Source organism: Haemaphysalis longicornis, unplaced genomic scaffold (assembly GCF_048455015.1).
Source record: "Haemaphysalis longicornis isolate Haplotype H1 unplaced genomic scaffold, Haemaphysalis longicornis Haplotype H1 scaffold_10, whole genome shotgun sequence".
Lineage (NCBI taxonomy): Eukaryota > Metazoa > Arthropoda > Arachnida > Ixodida > Ixodidae > Haemaphysalis > Haemaphysalis longicornis.
The window spans coordinates 69054270-69073759 of NW_027526204.1; the positions used below are offsets into that span (position 1 = coordinate 69054270).

The 19490-nt window shown below is 50.7% G+C and overlaps 1 protein-coding gene across 1 annotated transcript in view; it reads right to left on the bottom strand.

The window, feature by feature from the left end:
- Positions 1–4142: 4142 nt before the first annotated feature.
- The window catches only part of LOC144159889 (uncharacterized), a 57646-nt gene continuing 42298 nt past the window's right edge, over positions 4143–19490 (bottom strand). The window contains exon 8 of the mRNA XM_077691546.1: positions 4143–4343. Within this exon, the coding sequence (XP_077547672.1) occupies positions 4143–4343 (201 nt within the window). The remainder of the gene's footprint in view (positions 4344–19490) is intronic.

Consider the following 19490-nt stretch of genomic DNA (forward strand, 5'->3'; position numbering starts at 1 on the left):
CAGTGGCCACCGCAACCCAATTGTTACCAGTGGTGGACGCAGGAATGGCCCCACGAGGTCGTGGGCAATTTTGAAAAATGGTTCGGACGGCACGTCCATTGGTTGAAGAGGCCCAGCGGGGAGAGAAGTTGGCGTTTTGTGGCGTTGGCACGTGTCCCAGGGGTTAACGTAATGTTTCACATTAGGGTGTAAACCCGGCCCACAGAAACTGCGCTTAATACGGCCGTATGTGCGAGCTACACCAAAATGTCCAGCTTTGGGATGATCGTGGAACTGCTGAAGTATTGCTAGGCAAAGGTGTTTTGGCAAGACTGGTAACAGCTCAAGTCCGTTGCAGGAGAGATTTCGTCGATATAAAATACCGTCTTGGAGGTGATAAAGGCGGTATGACGGATCAGAGAGGTGAGAGGAGAGAGTGTCGATTAGGGACCGTAAGGAGTCGTCGCGGCGTTGTTCACCTGCTAAATGGTTCAAATCGGAGATATCAAAAACGATGACTTCGGTGTCGTGGCAGATGATGTCGGGCTGATCGATGGGATAACGGGATAAACAGTCTGCATCTTGGTGTAACATTTATATTTATAAGGTTGTGTCGGACAGGTTCTGCGGAGAGAGGATTTGAGGGCGTGGTCGTCGGTGCAGCGCTACCTTTCGGCGCTGCACCATTTAGTGTTCCGAAGATGGGCGGCTGTTATAGGCGGCAGAGGGCGAGTGGCGAGCTTGCGGCGAAGGCGACTGGCGGCGGTGAGGGTAAGCGGAGCGGCTAGGTCAGGACGTGGAGGCATCAGCGGGGAAGGTGTCTTGCCTCTGGTAGGACAGAGATCGATGGGAGGGAGTTGCAAACGGCCGATAAGTAGGAAAGCCAGTGCGTGGAGGTTAGGCCCAGTGGTTGCGACAGTAGCGGAAGACATGTCCGACGCCACGCAGCGGAAGCATATTGGTCGGTCGCCAGGTGGGCACCATTCCGTGGGATTGCGAGCACGAGGAGACGAATACTGACGCCTGGCAGGTTGGGTGGGGCAAGGAGTGCAGCTGCCGTTATGGAGAAAAGCGCAAATAGTCCGGCCGCCCAAGTTGTCGATTGCTTGACGGACGACAGTCTAAATTAGTGACACAGTAACAGCGCCAGGTCCAACCAGATACGGTGTCAAAGTAGCGGGGGACATGGCGCCGACCTCACGGGGGTACGTGGTGCTAACGCCAGAGACGGGGAGGCTTCGTGATGTCGTAGGGGCTGGTCCGCACACGTCGATGTTGCGACAGTATTCTGCAGTCGGGAGAAGTGCTGACCGATCCGGCGGCTTTTTGTCTCCTCGAAGCGTCCGAATCCAGGTATCATTGCATCTAGTTGTGCAGTTCTTTAAGACAAGCCAATTGAAATAATCGTGGGCAATAATTTAAGCACGTGGCTGACTTTTTCTGACTCGGGCATGCTGCGATCAGCTTTCCGGCATAGAGCCAGCACGTATAGTTTGTACAAAACATACGGTTCCGTCGCACAGTGAGCTCGTGAAGCAAGTTCTTTTTTGTGGTAATGGTAATCTGGCGACCCATAGAATGGCCGTACAATTTCCTGACCTAGTCTTTGAACACCTGCCAGATTGTGATGGTCTCCATGTTTGTCTGATACCAGACAAGTGCGGGCTCTTTTAAGTAGTAATTCACATTGTCTGCCATGATCGTCTTGTCCCACCTGTTGTGGAGGCTGTCGAGTTCATAGATAGTCAGCCAGTCGTCAGCGTCGATGTTACCGGTGCCGCAGAACTTACCGGGGTCACTGGGCTGGGAGATGACGATGGGAGGAAGAGCCAGTGGTGGGGATGTTTTAGTGCCTTGCTGCATTGTTGTCACAGAATATGTGCGCCCACTGCGTAGCTCCGCACCCCAACTGGATCCTTGTGTCCAATGAAGGATGATGCAGAGCTGGGGCGCGGGGGAGGGGGGACGCGTCCCCACACTCCATTTAAATGTTACATGGCGACAAGGTAAAGATGAGACGAATGTTGCACAATGAAGCAGCGATGTATTTATATGATGAACTATGTACGAGTAGCCATGACAGCTCGACTTGAGCCCATGCCACACACTGCTTCATGTCGTCGGTGTGCATTCCGTGCAATTATGTGCCAGTGTACTTTTTGTGCTTCCCGTAACATTTCCCTCTCGTCAAAGGCGACCATCCGGATCGGCATCACAGTACTTCGACGGGTGCACGATGATGAGATGAGAATATACAGTGAAGTCCCTGCCGCCATGGATGATGGTGAGCTTGGCGAACATTGGCCCCGGGAACAGCTTATAGGTATTTTAAGGCTCTCCTTATTAGAGGATGATGGTAGCTGTGGACCTACTGTAAATATCCTCTAGTATCCTTACATAATGCTGGTCTACACCCTGGTTCCGTGATGCCTGAATGTCTGCTGAGGTTTCGACCGAGTGAAATGCTTTCACATAATCTAAGAAGGCTATTATAGGGGTTCAGTACACTCCCCGCACTTCTCTATCACCTGATTGATCGTGTGAATATGGTCCATTGCTGAATAGCCTATACGGAACCCTGCTTGTTCTTTAGGTTGACTGAAATCTAAGGTTGCAGAAATTCTGTTAGCGACTACTTTGGTAAGTGCCTTGTATACGACTGAGAGTGAGCTGATCGGGCAGTAATTTTTCAAATCCTTCATTTAACCTTTCTGATAGCTACATTGTTATGGCTAGAATTAGGCTAGATTTGAAGAGGCGCCGTAAGAAGCTAGTACAAACGAAGCCGATCAATGATCTAACCGTAAGACGCAAAGTGCAAGAATTCAGGATCGCGCTGAAGAACCGGCATTCAGCTCTTGCGCAGTAAGCAGAGTTTACGACACAGGAAGCCAGCGACAATCTTAAACGCATTATCACGGAGTGTGCAGTAGAAGTCGGGGCACGATGGCTAGACAGGATACTAGTAAACTTTCCCAGGAGGCGAAAGATCTAATTAGGAAACGGAAAACCATGACAATCTCCACCTCAGCTCACAGAAGAGGACCATGGGAGATTTCGAAGTTAATCAATAAGCGTAAGACACCTGACATACGGAAGTATACTATGGAGAGGGTCAAATATGCTGTGAAGAACGAAGGCAGCCTGAAAGCAGTGAATAGTCGTCTAGACGTGGGGAAAATCAGGTGTAGGAACTTAAAGACAAGCAAGGCAATGTCATCACAACTAGGGATAAAATAGTCATAATAGCCGAGGAGTTCTATAAGGATCTATACAGTAGCCTGGACATCCAGGAGAATCCCGGACGAGAAAGTAGTTCAGAGTAGACAGACATCCCAACAGTAACGAGAAAAGAAGTAAGGAAGACTTTGAAAGAAATGAAATGGAGCAAAGCACCTGGTAAAGATCAGATAACCGCAGACCTCTTGAAAGATGAAGGTCGAATTGTACTAGTAAAACTGGCCAACCTGTACACGCAATGCCAAATTACCGCGAGTGTACCGGAATCTTGGAAGAGCGCGAATATCATCCTAATCCATAATAAAGGTGACATGAAGGACTTTGTGCATTTGTGGAACCCCTAATAATTTCCCTCTCCCGTTTTTATAGTTTCCTTGCTCACATTCGTCATCTTAAGGCAGCTGGCACAAAAGGTCCATTAGGCGGTTAGCTAAAATATTGAAATCTTTTCATGCATCTCCCACCCGTTTTAAATATACTTTACAGTGCTACTTAAGTTGGAATTTTCACTACGAATCCAGAGAATTTTCACCGAGAAAGGGATATTAAAAGACATTACAGGTTCAGACAAAACAATGAAAGCGAGGATGGAGCGACAGAAATCAAAGAATTCAGTGTGGGTTAACACTGCGTAGGCGTTCTTTTTAACAATGTAATCTAACAAAGGCTGCAGTTTCTGAAACTATCAGCGCTGATTTGAGAAAACTATTGTAGGACTATTTTTTCTTTCTGGAAACAGCCACCGCTAACTACAAGTTAGTACAGCCAAGGCTTTTGAGTTTTAAGACATTAAAGAAAAAAACGCCGTACTACAATATAATCAGACACATTCCCAGGAATCAAGACGGAAGAGCAATAAAATGGGTCAGAAAATAAATACATATTATTGAAAAATTATTTCATGATGACAGGCAACTTGACCGCTAAGATGACGGCAGGAGCAGACAGTCTGTGAAGTCCGAACCAGTTTTAAACTTGGAGCTGAAGTACTTGACGAGGCGACCAGCCATCGCAATGCGGCCGAATTTGCCGAATTGGCACAGTCCATCCGGGTCTCCGTACTGGGCCTCGAACACCGCAATCCCGTACTTGACATTGGTCATGTTGGCCTTGAAGTTGCAGAGCTGCAAGAGGAAGCAAAGGAGAAACAGTTTGTTGTCAAATTGCGGGTGTGGGGCTCTTTAATGGGCCATGAAGACAAAATACAAGTTTGCTTCGTTAAAGTACGGCTTTGTCACGATAACAATGATACCAATGTTGTCGCAAACTTCACAAAAATAATCGAGATAGTATGGAAAACACATGAAGCTGAGGCGACTCCCCAGATTTCCGGCGACCGATAAATATATGGAGTTACAGAATAGTGCTTGTGCGCGATTGGCGGTTACAAACCGAAGCCACCACCAAGAAGCATGACTTAGCGATGCTGGAGGGGCCCCTAGTTCCGTCTGATGGCGTCGCGTGAGGGATAATGTGGGGCTAACACAGTAGTGAATGTTTCAAGTGCTGCCATATATTACATTACTTGCGTTCCTATTACTTAACTCTAGCGCGAAATTTCAGTTCTCCATCATTTATTGGATTTCTTTGGCTTAGCAAAACGTCTTCGATGTCTGGAATTGAACGAAGCGAGTTACCGAGTGCTATTTGTTTCAAACTGCACAATACTGTATTTTGTATTAATGGCCCCTTTTACCCAATAAAGACAACCGTTTTGAAAAAAAGGGCGTTGTGTTAACCTTAAATCCTCACACGTTAACTTCAAGAATAAAATAATAGTTTCTCGGTTAAAGTCAACGTAGACGTGAGTTCTCGCTCTGGCAAGCTAAGCGCTACAAGGGAAACAAACTTATCGAAATATGTTGCTAGTGGCTTAGACTCTTCTATACGTGAACATTTCAAATATTTGAGGACATCATATACATAGTTTTCCAGTGACGTTACCGCCGCCCTAGGCTAGTGCCCTAGGCTTTCCCATTGCTGCGCAAGATAACAGCGGGAGAGGAGTTCCCAGCCATCCACCATGCAAGCAGTGCTCCAACATGGCAGTGAGATCAGTGCAAGCTGTGTATTATATAGCGGTGATGTCGTTAATTGCGCAGTTTGTATCGTATGGTCTGATTAAGATAAAAAATAACTTCTTATGTCAGTGCGATGCGATTAGCTTTGGAGGTGACCAGAGTCAATTAGGGCGCAGCCGGCTTCCCTGTGGAAGGTAGATCGAAGCTTGAACGGTGGGATTCTACCACGTTGATCTGTGGCGAAAGGGAACAAGGAACCCGACGTCCGGCTATCACGATGGCAACGTAACCACTCCCGCGTGAGCCGCGCTCGTGAAGCGAGCTCCCGCTGGCTGCGCGCCCGGCGCACTTTTTAGTTGCGACTGCATCTCATTAACTCGCCATGTCCCTCCATACGGCGTTGTTGTTGTCCGTCCACACAAGAAGCTTCAAGAGAACAGGCGTGTCTCATATGAGCTCCTCGGATTTCTTCGCAAGTGGACGAAAATTCCCAGTTTTCGGCAGCGAAGACAAGAAGAAGGTTTTCGCGAAGCGGCAAGGATCACGCAGAACCAATTCTGAAGTTCGTGAGTGCATTATTTGCCGTTTAACAACGATTTGAAAATCCGAAGCGGACGCCGCCGCGCTAACCCTAGGTCCCGTGGTCGGCGCCTACCACGGGTATGGAGCGCGGAGCGGCGACGGGCCGGACAGCAGAAGCTGTTAGCTCTATCCCCGGCGAAGACAGGACCCAAGACGACGAGATGGAGACGCAAGACCGCTGCGATGGAGGAGAGAATTCCAATTACGATGAAAGGTGGGATAAGTGGATACAAGTAATGAGCAAGTCGGCGAGAGGACGAAACAAGGCGAACTCTTCGGCTGCTGAGCAACCGCTGGACTCAATCCCAAAGAAGTCAACCTTGAAACCACGGCGGGAAGAGTCTAGACCTAAGCCGCCGCCACTGCCGGAGGAAGACTACAAGCTGGTGATGCGACCAAAGAACGGGCTCGGACTCGGCTCGGTCAGTCCGGCACTTCTGGCCGAGAGCATCCTCAACGCGGCCCGCCTGTCATGGAGGGACGCTGAAATCCGTGTCCGCATTGACGCGATGCAGAACATCCTCACCGTCAGCACGCCACACGAACAAGCAGCGAGAGCCCTCAGCCAAATCACTCAGCTTAACGTCCAAGGAAAGGTCCACCCGGTGAGTCTCTACGGACTCTCACCTTACGACTCGTGCAAAGGAGTTATTCATGGCATCCCGACGCATTACACAATGGAGCAAGTGTTGGAGGACATTTGGCTCCCAGGATATGAATTCCTAAGCTGCCGCCGCCTGGGAATGTCAGGCTCTGTTCTCGTTACGATACAAGGTCACAAGGTACCCTTCCACATTTATTATAAGGGCGTTGAGATGAAATGTTTCATCTATAAGAAGACCATCCCATACTACACCAACTGCCACTGTACGGGACACAGGGCGGACGTCTGCGTGAGCGTCGGAATCCGCGCCTGTGAGAAGTGCGGCGTGAGAGACCCAGCGCCGGACCATCCGTGCGACCCGAAATGCGATCTCTGCAATGGCAAGCACATCACGCCATGTAGAGAATGCCCTAAACGTTTTCGGGAACCGTACATCATCCGCCGCAAGGCTTGGGAAAAAAGTAAAGAACACTCAAGTGGCAGAAGAGAACCATCCAGGGACAGATTGAACCGCTCGGCTGAACACTTGACCTCGTGGGACGAAGGGTCAAGACGAAAACGATCATCTCGCTCCAATTCCTGCAGCCGCTGGCCGTCTCTACAGAGACGTATGGGGGCAGCTAAGAGGCGATCCAGGTCCCGCTCCAGATCGCGAACCGACCTGAGACCTAATGGCTCCGAATCGGAAGCCCAATGCGAAACCCGAGCTCGTTCCAGGTCCCGCTCCAGACCCAGCTACCGGTCCGGTCTAGGTGCGGACGCCAGCAGCGGCGGAGGCAAAGTGAGCACCCCGTCTTCCGTGGCGCCACAGGTGAGCTGGTCTCAAGTTCTCCTTCCCACTGCTCAACCCCCCAAATCCTGATGCGAGGAATGCAACAAGCTACAATCGCAGATCGAAGACCTAAAGAAAGAAATGGCCCTCCTGAGATCTACAATCGCGGAGGTTGCCTCGCAGGCTAAGTTAAACCCTCCGCAAACGAACGGGGGAACAGAGAAACGGCGTAAAATAAACGATATAAATGAGCAGACTGACTCCCCAAGGCGTACTGAGGCCCTAGAGACGCGGGCAAAGGAGGCAGAGGACAAGCTGACGGAACAGCTAAATGCAATGGCGCAAAACATGACGGCCGGCATAGCTCAACTCAAACAGTCTGTCACCCTTATGTTAGGCAGACTAGATGCACTAGAAAGCCAAAATGCGGCAGTTGGCAGAACACCACGTAGGGACAAGCCATACCTTCGGCCGTCCTCGCTAGATAACCACGACCAGGCAGACCCCACCCGAGCTAACCATGGCTAGCCGCCGGGGGAAGCAAGAGAACAAGCTAATAGTGTGGCAGTGGAACGCAAGAAGCATCAAAGGGAAACTTGAGTCACTCTTACAATATATTGATTCGTGCACGGACAAACCGGATGTAGTCGCGCTACAGGAGGTAAACTCCTATGCACGACTACCTGGCTACATCACACACGGTGACCCGGAATGCGGAGACACTACCACGCTCATCAGCAAGAGAGTAACAGCAGTGCAACACACGCTACAGCTACCCAGAACAAAAGGGACCCTCACAGAGCTGATACCTCGGAAACCTGGGAAAGGAAAGAGCGTTTTTATCCTTAACGTGTACTGCAGGCCTAAGAGGAAGCAGTCGGAATTAAGGAGTCTGATACAGCAAGCAGTACAGGTGGCTGATGCCTGTCCCTTGCTAGTGTTGGGTGATTTCAATGCAGCCCACCCCGTGTGGGGAAACCACTACTCAAATAAGCGAGGAAACGAACTAATAGCCTCCTCTGAAGAGCACGAGCCCACGCTCCTCACTTACTGAAGTGCACCTACCAGAATGGGAAGTAGTGTTTCCAGAGACACGTGCCCGGATCTCGCGTTTGGGCGAAACGTCTCTCAAGCCACGTGGGAAAACACCGGGGAATACATAGGGAGTGACCACGCAATTATAGCTACCACTATCGTTGGGGAGGAGTACAGAGCACATAATGTCGTAACCCGCATCGTGGACTGGGCTAAGTTCCGAGAGCAGCGAGAGATCCAATCCGCCTCAGAAATCAATGACGTTAGTGACTGGGCTTCCTCGATACTAACAGACATTAAGTCGGCAACACAAGAAGTCAAGACCACTGTTCAGACTCCAAGTGTCGATCCCAAGCTGTTACACCTGTGGGAGGCTCGCCGCAGCCTCATGAGGAGGTGGAAGCGTCAGCGCCACAACAGAAAACTCAAGAAGAGAATAGCCAAACTCTCTGAGCAGGCTGCAAAATACGCAGCGGAGCTATGCAGTCAGAACTGGCTGCAGCTCTGCGACGGGCTCCGCGGTACCCTCAGCGCATCCAAAACATGGAAACTGCTCAGATACCTCATTGATCCGACAAATTACAAAAGCGCAGCCTGCAAGAAAATTAACACCATTATTCACAAGTTTGAGGGATCCCAAGAGGATCTGCTCAGAAAACTGCAGCAGAAATACCTGCCCATGCACCCACCTTATGCGGCCCCTGACTACAAGGGAGATCCAAACCCGCAATTGGATGCACCCATTACCACAGCTGAGGTGAAAGCTGCGCTTCAGAAGATCCGCCGAAATACCGCGCCGGGTCAGGACCAAATCACAAAAAAGCATTGGCCAACCTCGACGAACCCTCTATAGAATTCCTCACAGGCTACTACAATCAGTGCTGGGAGAGAGGAGCCATCCCACTTGAATGGAAATCTGCTGAGGTGCGCCTAATACCTAAACCAAACAAACATCTCGGCATCGGAAACCTACGGCCAATATCCCTCACGTCGTGTATCGGGAAGCTGCTCGAACACGTCGTGCACAACCGCCTGCAGAACTTCCTCGAAGACACAAAGCAGTTCCCACCGACCATGTACGGGTTCCGACAGCACCTTTCGACGCAAGACGTGTTGCTGCAACTGAAGGAGGACATCATAGAACGGGCCAACACCCACACACCTAAGGCCATCCTGGCTCTAGATTTAAAAGGAGCCTTTCACACCGTCAGCCATGAAGCCATACTCACTAATCTGAACGAACTCGGGTGTGGTAGTCGCACATACACCTACGTCAGAGACTTTCTCTCTGGGCGCCAAGCTACCCACCAAGATTGGGGACATTCAGACACAACCGACTCGCACCGGCGGACGCGGCACGCCACAAGGAGCGGTCCTGTCCCCCCTCCTATTCAACATTGCCCTCATCGGCCTGCCTAAACAACTGGAGTCGATTCCGGGCTTACCCCACGGTCTTTACGCCGATGATATCACGGTGTGGACCGGTATGCTCTCGGTCGGGGAGATGCAGGACCGTCTCCAAATGGCGGCTGATACCGTGAATGAGTATGCTAAGAACTGTGGACTCTCGTGCGCCCCAGAAAAATCTGAGCTGCTTCTAGTGCGCAGAAAGGGCGGTAGGCAAACAGATGTCCCTTCGATGGAGATCACGCTGGACGGTGCTACAATCACCCCGTCTCCGCAAGTGAAGATTCTAGGTATGGTAATTCAAGCAGATTGCGCAAACACCACGATGATAAGGAAATTGGAACACACGACTTGTCAGATTGCCCACATGCTCCGTCGGATCACGACCAAGGGAAGAGGCATGAAGGAGGCGGATACGCTTCGCCTCGTTCAGGCGTTCGTCGTATCGAGAATCTGCTATGTGACGCCCTATGCACTACTAAACAAGGCAGAGAAGAACAAGTTAGATACGCTCTTGCGAAAGGCGTATAAACAAGCTCTGGGTCTGCCCCCCTACACCTCCACGGATCGTCTCCTCAAGCTTGGGGTGCACAACACTGTGGACGAGCTGATTGAGGGCCACCTGCTCAGTCAGCGTTACCGGCTAGCAGGGACGGATGCAGGCAGGGCCCTTCTGCTAAGACTGGGCATAAACATCCCTGATCGCCCTCTTGAAACCACAGTAGACATCCCTCGCGAACTACGCCGAAACATCAGAGTGGCCCCGCTGCCCAGAAACATGCACCCGCAGTTCCACGAGGGTCGGAGAGAGGCGCGAGTTAGAGCCCTGGAGAAAAAATACGGCTCAAACGATATGGATTATTATACGGACGCCGCAGATTATGCAAGACGAGGAGCCATGGTTGCGACTGTGACGAAGATGGATAGCCACGCCACGAGCCTCACTCTCAACAAAGTCTCGACGCTACAGGCCGAAGAGGTAGCTATTGCGCTGGCAATAACGCAGACCCCAGAGGAAGTGATAATCACAGATTCACAGTCAGCGTGTAGGAGCTACCTCCAAGGCCGCATCTCGTGCATCGCCATGAAGATCCTCGGCCAGAACCCTCCGAAGAAAAGGGTGTCGATTGTCTGGACGCCAGCTCACGCTTCCCTCTGCGGTAATGTCTTTGCTCATGAGACTGCTCGAGGTCTAACCAGCCGAGCGGCGCGAGAAAGTTGGCTTGAGACAGCGTTCCCTGTAACTTCATACCAGGAGGTGACCCAATTCTACAGGCTCACCAGGCTTATGCTACCCGCTGGCCACCCCTCCCTCAGCAAGGCAGAGGAGCGCTCCTGGCGTCTCCTCCAAATCAACACGTTCCCCCCCCCAACCAAACTCCATTTATTCTGGCCAACAATATACTACTCACAGTGCCAATTCTGCTACGCGCCCTGCACCTTGTATCACATGGTGTGGGAGTGCCAGCTTAACCCCTCACTTTCCCCGATATCTAATCCCTCGATTGAGCAGTGGGAGGAAGTGCTGGCCAGCTCTAGCCTCGAAGAGCAGCTTCGGCTGATTCACCAGGCTGAGGCGGCTGGACGCTCCAACGGGGTCCTGAACTGAGGAAACCGCCCGCTTGACTCCTCTCATTAAATAAAGTTTATTCTCTCTCTCTCTCTCTCCCATTCTCCTCGCCGCGCGAGCTGCGCTCTCCGCCTCTCACCCCCTCTCCTCTCCGATAGCGAACACTCTCTTGCGAGAGGCATTGGATTAGATTCGATTGGGTTGGCTTGGCTTGGATTGGATTGGATTAAAGTGGATTGTGTTGGGTTGTGTTGTGCCATAGCCGCGCCACGTTGCGTCATAGCCGCGGTCGTTCCAGCACCGGCGTTCCGATTTCGGGCACGTGCATAGACTTGGTCTTCGCTGCAAATTGCACGGTGGTCCCGTTACTTCACCATCTACTACCCGTACACTTCAGCGACCACAAGGCCGTCATCGTTAACGTTACGCCGCGTGTTAAATAAAGAATACATCATACGCGTTCCTCACACGTTTCACGCAATTAGAGAATCAACCCAACGGAAACACCAAGTGAACCCCCAACATGCGTCGCATCTCCACCGGGTTCCCCTTGCGGGAAGGTGGGGTAATTTTTTTCTTTTAACGTGATACCGCTATAAAACTCATTTTTCGATTTCCATGCGGCTCCTAGCCGTCCGCTATCAGCCGGGCTCATCAGGCGTCCACGGAAATACGTCACCGCTGCCACCCGGAAGCTACGACTGAGGCAGCAAGATTCGAGGGCTCCGCTGAATGTGTAATATGGCGCAATGGCAAAAGATGTTTGAAAATGAGGACAATAATACAACGTGGAATACGAAGGAAAGGACACGCGTTTTTAGCAGGTGCCACGCCTGCGCGGTGAAGGTTGTTATATGCCCTTTCGGCGGTAGCATGCCAGGCAGATACGGTAGCCAGCCGTGTCCGCAACTTACGTCCTCAGAGCAAAGCGTGTTTACACCAGAACATAAAAAATATAAATTTCCAGTAATTCATGCGCCGAAACTAATCGTCGGCTACGAGGCACACTGTAGCGGATATCTCCGGAAGAATTTAGATCACATTAGGATCTTTAACGTGCGCCGAAATATCGACACACTGGCATTTTTGTTTTCTGCTTCCACAAGGAAAACGGCCGCAACGCCTGGGAATCCAACCTGTGTCCTTGGGATTTGCAGCTCAATGCCTTACCACCGAACCACCTGGGCGTGATTTCCGGCGGAACTTATGCCGGTACCAACATTGCGTGACCGAACTAAAGGAAGGGGGAAAGGACTAACGCCGGTGTCTGAGAAATGAAGTACGGCATTGAGTATAAGCATAAAAAACTAAAATAAACCAACTATATATTGTGTAATGACAAAATTTCCAAAATACTTTTCAATATTTCCACGGTTCCGTCACCGCTGTAAGCTTGGTTGGGCAAGCGACAGATGGCGCCACACGGCAAAGCTGAAAATCACTCTAAAATAGGTACGGATCTCCTCAAAGAGAATAGTCGAGTACGAAGGCTCGGCGTTGCTCTAGAGACAAGGGGTAGTGCCAAACTCACAATCGCCAAAGCAAAAGTGTAATCAATTTCCGAAAACAAAACACCAAACGAGAGCAGAAAAAGAAAAAGAGAGAATAGATTGATAAGGCTTATGCAACCGCTGATCATGACCCGAGTGGTGCTGCGCCTACCATGCCATAAATTTAACCGCACAGAGGAAAGTGCAAAAACACCATCATTAGGACAGCATATAAGGTAGTTCTCAGCCTCTCAATTTTGACTGTGAGATGAACTAACAAAGGGTGGACCACCCGGTGAACAGAATAGACATGCATAGACGGGTCTAGAAGAAGGCGAAGAGCACACTCTCGATGCAGGGATAAAATAACAATATTTGTAGCAAAGAATAGACTCGCGAAGCGCAAGACCACAGCGGGTGAAGGTCAATGGAAGAGTCCTTGACCCTGCAGTCGTCTTCTATAGAATGTTGGTCATAATCACGATGAATATGTCCTGCACTTTTATCTTTTTAACGCATATCAACACAGCGAAGAAACCACTCTCCTGGCGCAAAGAAAGCGGATGGAAAAACAAAATCGGGAGGGGCCAGCGTACCAGCGGCTGGCGCCCCCCCCCCCCCCCCCTCTTTGAAAAGAAACTACTGTACTCCTTGATAGACATGGCATGCACCGATGCAGCGATCCCACATAAAAACTCTCATCTACCAATATATTGGATACAATCCAGGCGATATGGCAGGATCACGTTCATTCGGGGGAAGTTCCAATATCATTAAGACCCCAATATACACCGACTCCGCAGTGTACAAAAGCACGAGGCCCCAATTGTGGTAGTTGACTTCTCTGACAATCTTTGTGACTGCATGACCCTCCAACATACAAGAACAAACACGTGGAAGTTGGAGCCATCCTCTTGGCATTCCGAATAGTAGAACTATCAAATAGAAGCGCCACATCATTACAAACTCTCGAAGGACATTATACTGTTTTCGGCAAGGAGAATACGATAGCACTTCGGTGCATTATTTCCATTCACAATAGAAAAAGTTAAAAACTTCACCTGGACAACCCGTCCCAATCGTTAGGATGAGAGCGATGCACTGACCAAAAGGCACATGAACTCACTACCTTGTGACCACGAATACCACACTGCCCTCCTCGAAAAACGTTGAGAACGAATTATCATCCTATGCCTAGGAACACAATATTTACTCTTGCTACAACTAGGTCTCAATGCCGAAGAATCATGAACTCTGGGGACGAAAATCCAGCAAAAGTATGTGAAAATCTATGTGCGTTAAGGTGTTCTGTGTGAACATCAGATATTAACTTAAAACTGGGCTAAAATAGAAGAAACACCCATCCTCTTGCGCGCAACCTAGCCATGCGCAAGGGTGTGGTTAGGGGAAAACAACTCAAAAAAATAATATATTATATTTCTTGGAGTCATTGGAGGCAGATTTGGCCAGCTCGTTACCTCGAGATCAGCGCGACCTGATTCAGCGGGCAAGGGAAGGAGCTGCTGCGTCTGGTGCCGTAGACTCAGGTTCCACCTTTGAGCTCGCTGCCGTCTCTTTACCCCATTTTCATCAATCACAACTATTCACTCCTGACTAGGATCTCTCTCTCTCTCTCTCTCTCTCTCTCTCTCTGAAAAACCAAAATTGTTTAGCCCGGCCTAGGCATCACGGAAAAAAAACATTTTGATACACTGACACTAACTTATCGTCGCTCAAACTGACCAACACCTCGCATTTGCAACATTTCACGCTCACATTTTAAGCCACTAAAGCGCAGAGTGCCTTTGTTCCTCCTGGGACACGGCGATTAAACCCTGGGCGCTAGTTTTTATCTTTTCGATGACCTGTAGTGCTGCTGAAGCGTAGATCGGAAATGCAGCAACTGCGTGCAAAATGCTCCGTGGGGGTCGAAGTATCTCTATTGAGCCTTACATCTTAGGATCCAAACGAAGATGTTTCTCCAACTTTTATTCAACACATTCCCGCTGCCCGCAAGTTGAGCAGGGGCTTGCTTCAAAATAACATCCACTGGCGGAGAGAAATGCAACGGCGGAGGCGGAGGGTACCTAATTGCAGAACTCCGCCGCGTCCGGAAACCGGTGATGAAGGGGGCCAAGTTGATAAAAGATAGGCAGCAAATCGTCATTCACGGGCACGACGTCTCCTACCTGGAGCTTCGCAGCCGCCTCGCAAGCGGGTCGAAGCAGAAGAAGGCGCAAATGTTTCCGTCGGTGCCAAAGACGATGCTCTTCGGCGGCTTGAAAGTGCCGGGCCCATATGCGCAGCTCGCTGCCAGTTAACGAGGCTCCTAGAAGGTTTTTTAACAATAAAGGGCGCTTCGTAAGGGTCGTTTACTTAACGATTCTCAAGTTCGAACGGTTGGATGGCGGAGTCGTTGAAGGTGGAGTTTTCCGTGGGGCCCTTTCGTGGACGATTCTCGAAAGGAAAGAAAGAGTGCGCTCGAGAGAGCGGCCGAAGGGCTTGGGCTGACGTGTCGAGTACCTTCGACGGTCCATCCTAGAACTGTCACCATGGCGATGAGAGTGGCCGAAGTTTTGGAATATTGCCCTTTTGCCACTTTCCAATACGGGTCCGAACCGATCAGCCCTCTGACCTTGTTCTCTCGAAACATGGGCACAAGTGGGGCATCCGTAGCAACTTGACCCTGATCAGCCATCGCACGAACGATTTCTTCGCTGACGGGCGGGCTTGTACGGTGCAGATGTTAGGAGCTTCGAGGGCCACAACTGTGATGTGCTGGTCATCATGCTGGCTTTCAAGCGTCAAGGAGACTCTGTTGCACGTAACAGGTGCCCTCGGGCGAGTGTTTCCGAACGCAGCGAGCGTTATACGTTCGACACCGGTGACGGGACAGGCGAGTGCTCGAGATATATCACGTCGGCTAAAAGTGCGCTGACTTCCAGAATCTAACAAAAAGCCTTCGAGCAGCTGCTGGCTCGTGATGATGCACCATGCACGTCCTGTCTGCAGAAGTACTTGCGTGGGTCCTGTAGCGTTCGTCGAAGCGGACGTCACTGCGTTGCCTGCCTAGAGTGCTGCCCTGTCGCTGCGACTGTGATCTGGTCTTCTGCTGCCAGGCTCGAACCTTCCCGCAGGGTGCTGGATGTTGCAGAGTCATGTGAGGTGCCAATATGAACAGCCGCCACAGACGAGACCTTCGGCTGTTCTGCAGTGCCGCGCGAAATTGTTCAATTTGCCACACCTAAAACAGCACCTCTCTGCCTGCAAACGTCAAACGTTTTCGCTTCTCCTTATGAGAGATTGCTGCTGTGCAGAGGGCGAGAACGTGGTCTCGAGCATTGCAAAGAATACACCTTGGCAACCTCGAAGACAGAGATTGGGCGCCGAGAGTCATCGTTGTTGGAAGATCGCTTCGCGGAGGCGAGGACTGGCGTTTCTCCTGTACTCGATGCGTGGGAGGAACAGAACGATCGGACGCGCTTTCCTCTCGAATTTCCACCTGGGCGCGGAGGAAGTCCAGGATCACTGATTTCTTTGTACCTCGCAAAAGGGGCTGCACCTCCTTCATCGTTTGCCGGTACGGGAGGCCCAGATCGTGCGGGAAGGTCCGTAGCAGATTGCGGTGGAGCACCGCGGAGTACTGATCCAGGGAGATCCCCAGGCCTCCCAACGCGTTTATGCGAAAGGTGACCGTGTCGTAGAGGACCTGGCCTTTGTCGGTGTCGGCAGAATTCTGCACCGGCTCCAGGACGAGCAACTTGTCCAGGTGGTCGTCCACGAGAGTATCCTTCCCCACAAATGGGTTGGTAATGACCTTGACGGCAAAGTCGTAGGTGTCGTCGTCCAACCTGATGCCATCTATCACGTCCTTGGCGGGACCGGCCAAGTAGGAGAGCAGGTACTTGAGCTTATCGACGAGTGGCAACGTTGCGTCTGAATGGATCCTGGAATCGCACTGGTCCCAGAACTTTTGCCTGTCGTGTCGGTACCAGGGAACGTCGGTATTCGGAGCTAAGGGAGTGCGGCGAAGTGGATTCCTTGCGTTGCATGAGAAATGCCCGGTCGATACTGCGATGGTGCGCTGGCTTACCAGACTCGGGTGTAGCTGCGCTGGCTGGAGGGACCGGGCTTGTGACGGAGCGCACGCGCGTGCAAAGGGCACAGATGCTCTCGTCGTAGTCAATCGCGTCCAAACCGCGAGCGCCAAATTCCTCTTCGGTTAGACTCACCTCAATCTGGCTGTCCAGCTCGTGCAAGGCTCGCTGTTTAAGGAGAATGATGTCCAGATGCGTCTGCAAGTCGAGAGTCGGTGCCGTCGGGTTCTGCAGCAGCACATAGAGTGGTGCCATCTTCTTCGTGACGGTGGTGCGACAAACTCTACGGCGGCGACGAAGCGATTCCATGGCGCGAGTCAGCGGGACTGGACGGATAAGGGTTTCGGCACCAGAAATTGTGTGGCGAAAGGGAACATGGAACCAGACGTCCGGCTATCCTAGATGGCTACGAACCGGCTGCCGCGTGAGCCACGCTCGTGGAGCGAGCACCCGCTGGCTGCGCGCGTGGCGCGCTTGTTTTTCTTAATTCAACAGCATCAGCAGAGACGCTTGGCGTTGATGTCGTCTTTAGTTCTTATTCCGAGCACTTCAACAACAGGAGAGTTGATGGTTTCTAGCTGGGCTTGACTGTACATGCATTAACTTAACAGCGCTAAGCCGGGGCAAAGTGAAGAGTAACAAACGTGGGCGCTGCTAACAACTGGTTGTTTTTGTAAAGACTATACATGAGAGCGAAAAACCGGCATGGTTATCCGTGGCGACGGGGAAAGCGAGACGCGTGCAATGCAGAACAATTGAGGCTATGAAAGTATGAACAGGTTTATCTGTTGGATTAAGAAATATCTTGTTTGATGACATAGGACAAGCCACATTTGACCGGTAGATTGTGTACGTGTTAAAGTGTCCTAGGATTTTTTAGCTTTGTTTGGTTTGTTTTCCACGCGTCTTGCTGTGCCAATGCGCAAGTAACCATGCCTCTTTTATGCGCTATATAAGCCTTTCTTTGTGAAAAAAAAAGAATTGTTCCTGCGCCACCGCATTTCTTACTCATCGCTATGTCCCGCCTTATCGGTGTTCCAGTCATAATTCGACCAGCCGAAGCCTCCTGCGCAACTCAGCCCCCCACGCATTATAGAATGCTGATCAGTTCCTGTTGCTCAGCGCAGGTTCAAAGATGCCGTAAAGCCGTTTATGTGCTGTTGCGATGTGAACTCCAGTTTTTTTTTTAGAGTAATGCATTTTACCTGAATCGCGCGATCGCACATCCCGCAAGCTTTTCCAGGGAGCACGGGTTTGCCAGACCGGAAATATCCGCGAATCGAGATCCGTGCGAGGGAAGGTGGGCGCGAGAGAGGCTGGAGTCGACGTTCGCCGCTGTAACAGAGCCGGTGAGAGGGCGATGGCGCGGCGAAGCGCCAGCGGAAACAAGGGGGTAGCGAGAAAGAGTGAGGTGGTGCGCGCAACACAGCTGCTCCTGCCGCACATGATGCGGACATCGCCTTCCGGCAAGGCGCCGCCATTTCCCGTGCTCCTTTGGACTGCGTCCTGGTCAACCGTGTTTTTTCGTGCATCTGTACATTCCAATCTAACCGGAACAGCTTCACTTGGTAATCTGCACCCATGTGAAGGTGTTCGGGCCACCAATTTTTAGCGGCAGGGCTGTTGCAGGTCGACCGTTTTCGTCCGTCTGCTGAAGGTCGAGCGTCACGCAGGAGTAGGAGCTGGTTCCCAGACCCGCCGGTGGCCTCGAAGAAACCGGTTCACCGATAGAGGTCGCAATAGTATTGCAGCACCGGGTTCCAGTTTTCAGTGACAGACAATAAAGCAAGCACGAAGATCTAAAACCTTCCGATGGCAGAAAAAGCTGCCAAATTTATTCTGTTATGTAGTTGAACACTCGTCAAAACTTTTAATTTTGAAACAGTGCGAATGTGTATACCACGAAAAAAAAAATTCTTTGGCACACTGAAGTGTGCTTACGTGCTCTGAAGGCGAAAGCCTTGCGATACACATTACGAACGTTTTATGGCTGCATCGTATTTGCATTTCTTCGTTCCCCTTGATATCTTGGTTTTTTCGCACAAATTACTTCCACCGGCTTCTTCTTTGCTACATCGTGTATGCATTTCTTTAGTGGCTTTCGTTTCTTCGTCGGCGCGAATTACGACGGAAAGCAAACGGGCATGCTCCACAGCTTCCCTACAATCAGGTTCTGGATGCTGCTGTGCACCGGTTCTTCTCGCGGGCCTTCATGTACAGGTGTAACGCTCCGTGCACTGCTCTAAAACTTTTACAATTCGTAATTTTGTGTGAATTTTTTATAGCGGACACAATGCACTTCAAAGCTCTCGATTCCTGGCTAATCCCAAAGTGTGTATTCGCCGCAAAGAAAGGAAACACAATGGCAACAACTTTTGTTCTTCGCTTGCACACTGAGGGTTGCTTAATCGAACATCAATGCTTTCGCATTCCCAATTCATAACAAGCGGTTTGCTGTCCTGCAAGTTTCCTACTCGGTCGATCCGCTTTTTTGCTTCGCTGCTGAGTGATTGCAGTTAGTCCACAGAATCGATAGGCTGCATAATACTGATAGGCTCTCGGGGGGGAGCGGCGTGTCTGTGTTTTTACTGAATTACACCCGCTGCCCGCATCAACATTCATAAACAGCAGTCATTTCAGGGCGAAAGCTCTATATTTGCTACTGTCACAAAGTCATTCATCTCGTCGCAATG